Source organism: Stenella coeruleoalba, assembly GCF_951394435.1.
Source record: "Stenella coeruleoalba genome assembly, chromosome: 2".
In the NCBI taxonomy this organism is placed as follows: Eukaryota; Metazoa; Chordata; class Mammalia; order Artiodactyla; family Delphinidae; genus Stenella; species Stenella coeruleoalba.
Window position 1 is genome coordinate 91,484,763 of NC_137147.1, and position 12,336 is coordinate 91,497,098.

Genomic DNA, 12,336 nt, shown 5'->3' on the forward strand with positions numbered 1-12,336 from the left:
GCTTAGAAAATGCCTGCTTTTGCCTCAAATAAAAGTCAAAAAGCTCTTAGAAATAAAAGGTCAAGCCTATTGAATTAATTTCATGTTTGTTTCTTCTTTTTTTTAACCAACTTAATTCTCATTTAGCTCTTGGGCACAAATCATTATTTACTTTTTTCGATAAAACAGTATAGTTTTGGAAACAAATTTTTACTTTTTCCAGTGGTATCCTAACTACCTATTTCTACTAGATTGGGCAAGAACAAGAAGTGATTTAGGGTATTAAAATTTATCAACAGACAACTTATAAAATATATACTGAATATATCTGTAGTTAGGATACTCATGGTTCTTGTTAACATTTTGACTAAAATGAGGTGATGGCAAACTTTCCAACAAACAATACATTTTTTAATAAAAAAGAAGTTTCCCTAAAACAGCAAGTCAATTCTGACTCTTTAAATTCTAAGAAACAAAAAAACAGAAAAGACCCAGGCAAATAACTATTAAAAAACAAAAACAACAACTTTTCTTTTGGCAACATGTAAGCATGAAATGGCAACCAGCCCTCTTAATCTTTTTTTTTAAACATAGTGGCTTAAGGAAATTAACTAAGGAAGTAAAAACTAAATTAATATGATATCTATGTAAGAGAGATATGGGGGGAGGACTATTTAACAGAATGCTGGAGTGGGGAATTATTATTTAATTGTGTGTGGTAGTGTAAAATCTTACATTTTTTGGTTAAGAAATTTAAAAAAAAGGTTAAAACTACATGTTCAATTTTATATTGTACACGTACTGTAGGCCCTCAAACGCTGGAGAAACATAGCCAAGTTAAATCATGTTTGTTTAATTAAAATCCTTGCAAAAATGAACTGAGTACTTCATGGGACTGTAAGATTCTCATTGTCATTCTTACGTTAGAGACTCACTCATAGTGCTAATAAGTCATGTATTCAAAAAACTATTGCTTAGAAAAGAGATAGGTACAAACATGTAAAAACACTAGTTAGAACAGTTAAAAGAAACACTTCCGTAGTTAAAAAGTACCTGTAATATAAGTAAACATATAATAAATAAAAATGCACAAAATATTACAATTAGCATATTCTTAATGGACTTAGGGCACTGACTAAAACTGGCTTGATCTGAAGAAACTAAAATGGAAGGCAGAAATCTTAACTATTAGCAAAACTCTGCGTTTAACTTTAAGAATTATCAACACCTCTACTAAAAATTTCAGGTAATAACAAGCATTTCCCTCTCCCTTTTGCAAATATGCCTTCTTTTAAAAGGGAAAGATTAATTGGAAACGACTATACAAAGATTTACACTAATTCAAAACGATGTATTAATATCTTGAGAACTCTCTGGCACCTAAAATATGAGACAGACTTCCCTAAGCAACTATTTCATAACTTTACGATAATGCAGCATCACCATAATATACAAGAACCATGCACAAAAACACCCCCAAATAAAAAGCAAAGCCAAGTTGACGCTAATTCTTGGTGCAGATAATCTTTCTTAGTTCCCACACAGGTAATGTTTTTGAATATCAACTTGAAATGTTAGTGAATTTTTAAAAACCTGTAAATCTGTTCATAAATTAAACCCTGAATCTCTAAAAATCACCATTCAGCTACAGAAATTCGTTTAGTTCTACACTGTTGATATTTTTAACTTTGAATATTGGGAAATTTCTAAGTCAGGATAAAAGCCAATGTGTCAATCCCCTTATACCACCCCACCCGCCAAACCCGAAACAAACAAAAAGCAAAACCTCCTTACCAGCTTTTCTCTTTAAACAAGTAGTTAAACTACTTTTTTAAAGCTAGCCTTGCTCTCAGTTCTCTACTGCACCTTTACCTTAAACCAAAACGGACCCTGGACAAGACTAATTAAGCTCTGTTTCCAGGAGACTCACAAGTGGCTTTTCGCTGTCAGGCCTGCGAGCAGTAAGGCCTCCTAGTTTTCGGACCCCTCTCCCAGCATTTCGCACCCGCTCAATTCAAGTGTGAATAAGAGGGGCCGAGAATGCTGGGCCCGAAAGGGCATCGCCGGGGCCTAGACCACTGCACGGTCCCCAAGGCGGCTCGCGCGGTAGGGAAGAGGGAGGAGGCATACAGAACCGGGCGCTGGAGGCCAGGGGAAACGGAGGAGGCGCTTGGACTTGGAGCGCAATGCTCGGGACCCCCTTCGCTGCCTCCTTTACCCTCCCTCCCCCCATGCTGGAGAGGCAGGGCCCGGGCCCGGTGCGGGAAGGGGGAGGAGGTAAACTCGTCCTGTCACTGCACCGGGAGAGGCTGGAAGGAGCACATGTTCAACGGGGAAAGGCCGCGGCCGCCCCGGCCCCTAAAGCCAGAAGCCACCTCCAGTCCCAGAGTTCTGTTCCCTGCGCCTCACCAGGTCGTAGTCCTCCTCATCATCGCACATGAAATCATCCTCCATGTCAGACATCTTGGCTGGGACGGGGGGGGCGGGGGAGGAGAAATTGGAGACAACCTCCTCCCACAATCCTCCGCGGCTCAGAGGCGTCACTCCCAGCTTCTCCTCGCCTTCCCGTCGCTCTTAGAGGAGGTGACTGTTTCCTCCCGGAACAAATGAGCTCGGTTTCCAGAGGACTCGCTCCGACGCCGAAAGCGATTGCACCGTCCCCTCTTCCTGTGAGAAGGTTGGTGCCTTAGCAACTAAACCTAGCAACTAGGGAATCCTCGAGTGTTGCGGATCTCGGCTGAGGGGCCTTGGAAACCTTGAGCTCACAACGAGCCGTTTCCAGCCTCCTGGGCAAGGGAACAGTATCCTCCCTTGCCTGGGATTCTGGAACCATTTCATTCTGGTGAAAGTAAGAGGCAGCTTGGGACCAGCAGCCTTTCGCGGAGAAAAGTCTGACATGCCCATCCTATGTGACAGGTAGTTATTTTTGCCATGATTATCGATGCGCATTTAGCCCACACATTTTGGTGGGTGGTCATGTGATGTTTGGAAACCTTTCGGCAGCACGATTTACACGTAATGTTTGTTATATTTGTAGTCGGCAAAACGACTCTGTGGATATCCCAAATTAGTAAAGTATCAATCAATGGAGGCATCTGAAGTCTTATTCAGTTGTTCAACGAATTATAAACTAACCTTTACTGCCCGTGGGACCGAATTAAGGTAACAGCTAACGACTGTTTTTTTAAAAAATGCGTTATTGTTGCACAACATCGTTAGTAGAATTCGAAATAAAAAAATGAAATGAAGGGGAAAAAACTGCTTTTCAAACAACATTTTCCATATAAACTTCCAGTTTTGTCCACTTGAATTCACAAATTTTATATAGCTATAACACAGATATAATTTCAGATTCTTTCTGCACCTAGTTATGTAACAGCATAGGACAATGTATGCAATATATTGTTGACAATGATTATTTTAATGGCGGCATAATAAGCCCTTGGTTGAATGTACCAATGCACCGTAATTTACTTAAGCATGCTATTATTGTTACACATTTTGAATATTGCAACAGTACCACCATTTTAAACAAGTCTGGAGCGAGTATCATTGTCACTTTACTTTTCCTTAGGAAAAAGTCCAGGAAGAGGAATTGCAGACTGGATTTTTTTTTTTTTCCATTTTGGCAGTTACTCAGTAACTGATTTTTTTTGTTTGCTTGTTCCTGCGGCATGCGGAATCTTAGTTCCCCGACCAGGGATCAACCCATGCTCCCTGAATTGGGAACGCCAAGAAAGTAAGTACCTGGATTTTTTAGTAATCATTTGTTTTTGTTTTTTTAAAATAATTTAAAAAATTTTTATTGGAGTATAGTTGATTTACAATGTTATGTTTCAGGTGTACAGGGAAGTGAATCAGTTATACATATATCCACTCTTTTTTTTTTTAGATTCTTTTCCCATATAGGCCATTACAGAGTATTGAGTAGAGTTCCCTGTGCTACACAACAGGTTATTATTAGTTATCTATTTTATATATAGTAGTGTGTATACATCAGTCCCAATCTCCCAATTTATCTCTCCCCCTTATCCCCCAGTAACCATAAGTTTGTTTTCTACATCTGTGACTCTACTTCTGTTTTGTAAATAAGTTCATTTGTACCGTTTTTTCTAGATTCCACATATAAGCGATATCATATGATATTTGTCTTTCTGTATCTGCTTTCTTCACTCAGTGTGACAGCCTCTAGGTCCATCCATGTTGCTGCAAATGGCATTATTTTGTTCTTTTTTTATGGTTGGGTGATATTCCATTGTAATATGTACCACATCTTCTTTATCCATTCCTCTGTTGATGAACATTTAGGTTGCTTTAGTATATGTGCTGCTGAAGCGGGCACCCTTTTGCCCATTTTTAAATTGGTTATCTTACTACCATTGAGTTGTAAGTGTTCTTTATACTTTTTGTTGTATTTAAGTAATATTTGCCATACCCAAGGGCACTAAGATTTTTCTCTTTTGTTTTCTTCTAGAAGTTTTATGTAGTTTTAATTCTTACATTCAGATCTATGATATAGTTCAAGTTTAATTTTTGTATAAACTGTGAGGTAAATGTAGAGGTTTATATTTTTCTGCATATGGATAACAAATTGTTCCAGCATTATTTGTCAAAAAAAAAGATCCTTTCTCTATTGAATTGTCTTGGCAGTTTTGTGAAAGATAATAGACCATTTAATTCCCAACAGAATTTGACCCTTTAAAAGTATATTTTTGGGCTTCCCTGGTGACGCAGTGGTTGAGGGTCCACCTGCCGATGCAGGGGACACGGGTTTGTGCCCCGGTCTGGGAGGATCCCACATGCCGCGGAGCGGCTGGGCCCGTGAGCCATGGCCGCTGAGCCTGCGCGTCCAGAGCCTGTGCTCCTCAACGGGAGAGGCCACAACAGTCAGAGGCCTGCGTACCGCAAAAAAAAAAAAAAAGTATATTTTTGATAATTTTATGTTATCCTGTATTATGATTATTTTGTATTTATTCTTTATTAAGCTGAAAGCTCCTTGAGGACACAATTATTTTACTTACCTCTGAAAGTCGGCATGCTCAGTGAAAGCATGATATATTTAAGCATGTTCTAGCATTCATGACTCCCCAGTGCTGGATTGAGACGTGGTTACCCCAAACAGGTTCATGATTTGGAAGCTTTCAGAGCAATTACCTTAAAACATTTTTTTTTTTTTACTACATTTACTTAGGCTGAACATCGTATGTTAGAAGGGCAGAAAAGGAGGACTCCTTTTGTGTTAGTCAAGATCTGGACAGGAAACTCATAGCATACTGGAGCGGGGGTGAGGACATTAACTGAAAAGAGTTTCTGAAGGAACTATTTACAGAGATGGGGTAGGGTTGAGGGAACCCACAAGGATGGTGAAACACACAAGGACTAGCAACAGGCTGGAAATCCCATTTCTTGAAGGCTTGAAGGGGCAAAGGGAAGAAATGGTTTTACCAGAGCCTAGCAAGAGTGGGAGCCCTAGAGGATGCACCCTCCGACAGCAGCTGTGGTTATAGGGAAACATAGCTACTGTCACAACTATGGCAAAGTTGTGGTAGGGTGTGTGAACTCGTGTGTGTGATAAATATCTCAACTTCTCTGTTTTACCATCCTCTAATATCTTGCCAGTGACCAACCCCAACCAGAAGCCAGAGGGTAAAGGAGCCCAGGTACAGTCCTTAGAGATCAGCTTCCGGGAGGGTAGAGAAGGGTGAAAAATGGATCCAGAAGTCAAATGGGGGGACTTCTCTGGTGGTCCAGTGGCTAAGACTCCATGCTCCCAGTGCAGGGGACCCGGGCTTGATCCCTGGTCAGGGAACTAGCTCCCACATGCTGCAACTAAGAGTTCACATGCCACAACTAAAGATCTTGCATGCCGCAACTAAGACCCGGCACAGCCAAATAAATAAATAAATATTTTTTAAAAAAAGAAGTCAAATGAGGAGTAAACAGTATAACATTGTGTCATGCAATCAGCTGTAGCATAAATTACATACTTCACTCAGGGAAGGAACTTTCTCTCCTTCAAAGGCAAATTGCCGACTATCTGCTGTTGTTGGAGCATATCCCTTGATTTTACCAACGAACCTAAGTGGCTTATCAAAATGTTATTTCTGCCTACATTTAATACCCACTCTTTCCTGAGAGGAGTTCTGATAAATACAGTTTGCATGATCTCATTACATATCCACCTTATAGATTAATGCCCTTACCTTGTTAGTTGTCCTTTTAATCTGCTTCAGTCTCTTCAGATTAAATAAAATGATGTATGTAACTACATGGTGTTTACAAAGTACTCAGTAAATGTATCATTTTTAACTAAATCAACTACTCATAGTATTCCTTCAGAATGCTCTACACTACAATTACATCTTCCATCTCTAAACTTGTGTAGTGGGAATTACAGCAATTAAAGGATAAAGCAAATAAAGGATAAGTAGGCAGGCTAGGAGTTTCCATTTTTTACATCGACTTTGGCCTTGGGAAAACGTCTCTTGTAAAATGCACTTACACAATTTTAGCAATGTTATTTGCCATTTTTGTATCTCTAATGCCTACTCATTTTTATTCCCACCCAAAATGGTGATCATACCTCCCTAGTTTTGTGAAATGAACACATTTGTTTTTTTGTGGGGGGGCTGCACCATATGAGGGATCTTACTTCCCTGACCAGGGTTGGAACCTGTACCCTCTGCAGTGGAAGCATGGAGCGTTTTTTAAAAATAAATAATTAATTAATTAATTTTTGTCTGCGTTGGGTTTTCGTTGCTGCGCATGGCTTTCTCTAGTTGTGGCGAGCGGGGGCTACCCTACGTTGCGGTGCGCGGACTTCTCGTGGTGGCTTCTCTTGTTGCGGAGCACGGGCTCTAGGCGCGTGGGCTTCAGTAGTTGTGGCTCGCAGGCTCAGTAGTTGTGGTTCGCGGCTCTAGGGCACAGGCTCAGTAGTTGTGGCACGCCAGCTTAGTTGTTCTGCGGCATGTGAGATCTTCCCGGACCAGGGCTCAAACCCGTGTCCCCTGCGTTGGCAGGCGGATTCTTTTTTTTTTTTTTAACATCTTTATTGGAGTATAATTGCTTTACAATGGTGTGTTAGTTTCTGCTTTATAACAAAGTGAATCAGCTATACATATACATATATCCCCCTATCTCCTCTCCCTTGCGTCTCCCTCCCACCCTCCCTATCCCACCCCTCTAGGTGGTCACAAAGCACCAAGCTGATCTCCCTGTGCTATGCGGCAGGTGGATTCTTAACCACTGTGCCACCAGGGAAGTCCAGGAAGTGAGGAGTCTTAACCACTGGACCGCCAGGTTAAGTCCCTGAGCGCCCTTATCAGCAAGACGTGTGGTGCGGAGGCAAAGTAGGGAGCTGACACAATTATACTGTAACTATCTCAGATTCCAGAGATTAAATCTGTTTATCGTTTTTGACTTCTTTTAAATCAGAGCTTTCCCCTATTTCCTTCAGCTTTTTCCTACTTCTCAGAACCTGTACCTATCTTTTCTCTACCCCAGTCTTTCATCCCTACTCTCATTTCTACCCTCAACTAGGGACTTAGTTTGAGACTTCAGCATTCTGGATTCCGTATGAGTTATTAATACTATTACTGCTGCATTATGACTTAGATTTAGTTTTATGGGTTGATCGGAGAATCAAAATTTAAAAAAAAAAGCTGTTTCTCATTATAATGCAACATGCTTGGGACTTCCCTGGCGGTCCAGTGGTTAAGACTCCGAGCTTCCACTGCAGGGGGTACAGGTTCGATCCCTGGTTGGGGAACTAAGATCCCACATACCACATGGCACGGCCAAAAAATAAAAAAAAAAGAATGCGACAGGCTTAGATGTTATAGGTTATTTTGACTAGCTCGGTTTTTTCCTAGAAAAATAAATCCTTGAATTATGCCAGTCACCTGAGATCCCTTCCAAACATATTCTTAAAAAAGAAAAAAATCACTTAAGATAATAATCATGATTTATTGAGTTGGGCAACACTGAATGGTTATGACAAGATAAGATGTAGAAAATATTGTCAGGTTTGAACAGCCTTGGTACTATATTTAGTTTCTGGGTCAAGACAGTGAAAAGCAAAAACAACATATAGTTTTTCTTGACCACACTCTGCGTTTTTGTTTGTTTTTTGTTTTTTAGTTCCCCAACCAGGGATTGAAAGTGGGCCATGGCAGTGAAAGCACCAGGTCCTAACCACTGGACCACCAGGAAATTCCCACACATATAGTTTTAAGTTGGGGCAATTTATGTGCAGTTTGGCTCGTCTTATGTATACTTTAAGCTTGAAATGCAAACTTCTAATTTCAAAATCAAGTTAATCTAAACTTTTGCTCATCAGATTTCATTTTCTTGTTGGAGTGTGTATTATATGCAGAGTTTGTATCAATTTTTATAGTAAATTCTTTTATTAAATTTTGATTTGTCATAATAACAGGACCTTTTTGTTTATGTTTATTGTTGTATCCTGAGTACCTGGATTAGTGCTTAGAACATAGTAGCACCTGATAAACGTTTGCTAAGTGAATGAATGCTGATAGAACAATGGATGAAACATGGAATGTAAAGTCTAATGGTGGAGACATAATAGATATAAACATCAATAAATAATTAATGTAATTTCAGATAGCCATAACGACAACAAACCAGATTTAGGGAATAGAGAATGACTGGAGGGGAGGTTGGGATGGTTTTTAAAATCTTCATAACAAATCCATGAAGTAGGTATTTTATCTCCCCTTTAAGGAGGAAAAATTTCAGACCTGCCCAGGGTCACAAAGTTAGTAAGTGGTTGAACCACGTTAATCCAAGTTCATTCATGTATTCCTTCATTAAACATTCCTTGAATGCCTGTTAGACACTGAACCAGAGTCTATAAAACCAGAATAAAACAGTTCCTACCTTCAAGGAGGTTATAGTCCTATAGATCTGTGCTGTCTAATACAGCATCCCCTTCTTTCTAGTTGGAATTGAGATGTGCTGTAAGTGTAAAATATACACTGGATTTCAGAGAATTCCTATGAAAAAGTAAAATAGCAATAACTTTTTATACTGATTATATTTTGAAATAATATTTGGACATATTGGGTAGAATATATTATTAAAATTCATTTAGCTTTACTCTTTTAAAAATGGTTATAGAAATTTAAAATGACATATTTGTATTGTAGATTCTGATTAAGTAGGCCTGGTCACCAGATTCTGCATTGCTAATAAGCTCCAGGTGATGCTGATGCTGAGGATCACACTTTGAGGCTCTAGACCAGATAGATAAGGAAACACACAAGTAATAACAGTCCTGGTATGATAATTGCTATGACTGGGCAATAAAGGTGCCTAGAGGCATTGTTGTTGTTTTTCACTCTGCAAAACTGCAGCCTATATTCTGTTAAACTCTGCAGCCTATATTAAAACTGCAGCCTATATTCTGTTAAAACTGCAGCCTATATTCTGTTAAACCATTTTTGCACACTTTCTGTTCCTTTTATATTGCTTTATAAAAGATCAGGATGCTATGTTTAACTACATAAATATATATTTCTCTGAATCATGCGTGTATCTTTTGCCTTTATTTAAATGATTATATGCTAGAGAGATGTATCTATTGTATATACAGGTGAATAAGGAACATACAGCATCATTATAAATGACATTAAATAGGTATAGTATATTATTTACCATCATGAGAAAATACCCAAAATAGGTTACTGAAGTAGATTCTCCCAATTGTGAACAATATTTTTTGATTATATATAAATCAAGATAGAAAGTATTTCCCAGAAGTTGTACAGACTGAACCACAGAAATAACCACAGAAAAAAATAACCACATTTTTCAGATAAATGATCTGTGATCTTAGAGACTTAGTTTTTTAAAAAATAAATTTATTTAATTATTTATTTTTGGCCGCATTGGGTCTTCATTGCTGCGTGTGGGCTTTCTCTACTTGCAGTGAGCGGGGTCTACTCTTCATTGAGGTGTGCAGGCTTCTCATTGCGGTGGCTTCTCTTGTTGCGGAGCACGGGCTTTAGGCGCACAGGCTTCAGTAGTTGTGGCACACAGGCTCAGTGGTTGTGGCTCAAGGGCTCTAGAGTGTAAGCTCAGTAGTTGTGGCGCACGGGCTCCGCGCCATGTGGGATCTTCCTGGACCAGGGCTCGAACCCGTGTCCCCTGCATTGGCAGGCAGGTTATTAACCACTGTGCCACCAGGGAAGCCCAAGACTGTTTTGAAGGTAGAGGAAGGGACAGGGAATAGGGAAAAATTCCTGGAGGAAGTGATTACCGCAGGCCTCTCACTGTTGTGGTCTCTCCCTTTGCGGAGCACAGGCTCCGGACGCGCAGGCTCAGCGGCCATGGCTCACGGGCCCAGCTGCTCCACGGCATGTGGGATCTTCCCGGACGGGGGCACGAACCCGTGTTCCCTGCATCGGCAGGCGGACTCTCAACCACTGCACCACCAGGGAAGCCTGAGGAAATGATTTTTAAGCTGAGACGTAAACATATGTAGGAGTTAGCTAGGTCTGTGGACCTCTAACACTCACACTTTTACTTTTTTTTTTTAGGCCGCACCTTGCGGCGTGTGGGATCTTAATTCCCCAACCAGGGATCAAGGATTGAAACCAAGCCCCCTGCCTTTGGAGCATGGAGTCTTAACCACTGACTGCCAAGGAAGTCTCCTACTTTTACTTTGGATCAAGTTTTTGTTTTGTTTCATTTTGGTGTTTGTTTTATTTTTTTGCTACAATATTTTATCTGAACAGAGACTAATGTCAGTTGAGGAGAAACAATATCAAGTTTGTTAATTAGGTTTCTGTTTAAGAATCTATCAGCAAAATAAATATTAAAAAAGGGAATCTATCATGAAATACTATGTTTATAATTTAGACTCTAAACCTTATTGTAAGTGTGTCCATATGCAAAAAATAAAGAACTGAGAGGTTCAAGATTTTTGAAAATAAACATTCTGTAAAATTTAGACATTAAACATTTTCACTATCAGATATATCTAATAAGAACCAAAGTAGTATTTTAAAATTGGCAAAAGAACAATACTTTTTCACTTCATAAGGGTTGTTGGGAAGATTTAAAGAGATAATAATATATGTGAAGTGCTTACTTACATATAAGGAAGCCTGGCATAAGGAAGATAGTATAAGAAAGTAATGTTAATTTTAGCTTTTGGTTTCTATTTGGGGTTCTCTAGTAGTTTGAGAATAGGTTATTTTAAAAGCAGTGTTTTATTAAAATTACAATGTATACATTTTAATTTGTGGACAAAAATTACTAATTGTTTCAATAATTTTTTTTAAGCATACTTCACTGGGGTCTCATCAGAGGTCACACATTCAGAGTAGGCTGGGCTAGGAGTCTAGGACCTGGGTTTTGATTCCAGCCCTTACTCTTTCACTTTGAGTCCATCATTCAAAAAAGGGAGTTTTACTAGTTGCTCTATAAGGTGCTTTCTAGTCTGTATCAGTTTTGCTGAGACTGCAGTAGAAATGGATACAAGATCCAAATTAATGATTTGCTATCAGGTTTCATTTAGCAAAGTTAATATTTGGCCATCAAATACACATTTAATAGAAAATATTCTTTTATGAACCAGAGTGTTCATAGTCACTGTTTTCTTTCTTTCTTTTTAAATTAATTAATTAGTTTGTTTATTTATTTATTTATTTATTTTCTCTGTGCTGCACAGCTTGCTGGATCTTAGGTCCCGGTCAGGGATTGAACCCAAACCTAGGCCCCCGGCAGTGAAAGTGCCGGAAAGGAATTCCCTGGCGGTCCCGTGGTTAGGACTCGGTGCTTTCACTGATGGGCCTGGGTTCAATTCCTGGTCAGGGAACTAAGATTCCGCAAGCCTCGGGAACAAGCAAACTGTGTGAAATGAGTTTGTTTGGGACGATTTAAAAAAACACAAAACAGTATTTTCAGAGCTTCAAAATTTACTTATTTTTCAATGACCATAAAAGGTATGTTAGAAATATATCTGAATGAAAAATGTTCTTTCCTTTTCCATATTTACTGATGTTCCTAAAAGTTTTATATATTTTCTCACTTAAGTTCTCTCCACATTCAAACCTATTTACAGAAGTGACAATGATGTCTCCTCTTACTCAAGAGTAAATCACAATAAGCATCCTACTGGGATTTATTGGGGTTCAAAAAGAGGAGATATAATCGCTTCACTTGAAAGTGATAAGGAGGGACTGAAATAATAGTGAGAAAGTAGCCCTGAGACCAGAGTAACGTTGGTTCCATGTTGTTTCATTTACAGTAATAACTCAAGGATGTGCCAAGGGGCTGCAACCCTTTTAGCTTACCTTTGCTACTGTCAATTCACACTTTAGCCTTCATTTC

At 39.3% G+C, this 12,336-nt stretch overlaps 2 protein-coding genes across 8 annotated transcripts in view; one reads left to right on the forward strand and one right to left on the reverse strand.

Moving 5' to 3' along the window:
- Window positions 1-2,451, reverse strand: part of COPS2 (COP9 signalosome subunit 2) — a 36,819-nt gene extending 34,368 nt beyond the window's left edge. For both annotated transcript variants that reach the window (XM_079914517.1, XM_079914516.1), the window contains exon 1: window positions 2,389-2,451. In XM_079914517.1, coding sequence (XP_079770643.1) covers window positions 2,389-2,442 — 54 coding nt within the window. In that variant the 5' untranslated portion in view covers window positions 2,443-2,451. The remainder of the gene's footprint in view (window positions 1-2,388) is intronic.
- A 77-nt stretch (window positions 2,452-2,528) lies between these two features.
- GALK2 (galactokinase 2) overlaps window positions 2,529-12,336 on the forward strand; it is a 136,799-nt gene continuing 126,991 nt past the window's right edge. For 2 of the 6 annotated variants that reach the window (XM_079914508.1, XM_079914513.1), the window contains exons 1-2: window positions 2,529-2,656; window positions 3,554-3,718. In XM_079914508.1, coding sequence (XP_079770634.1) covers window positions 3,654-3,718 — 65 coding nt within the window. In that variant the 5' untranslated portion in view covers window positions 2,529-2,656; window positions 3,554-3,653. Of the gene's footprint in view, window positions 2,896-2,963; window positions 3,142-3,553; window positions 3,719-12,336 lie in introns of those variants that run through there. The other 4 variants (XM_079914510.1, XM_079914509.1, XM_079914512.1 and 1 more) reach the window with 4 other exon arrangements.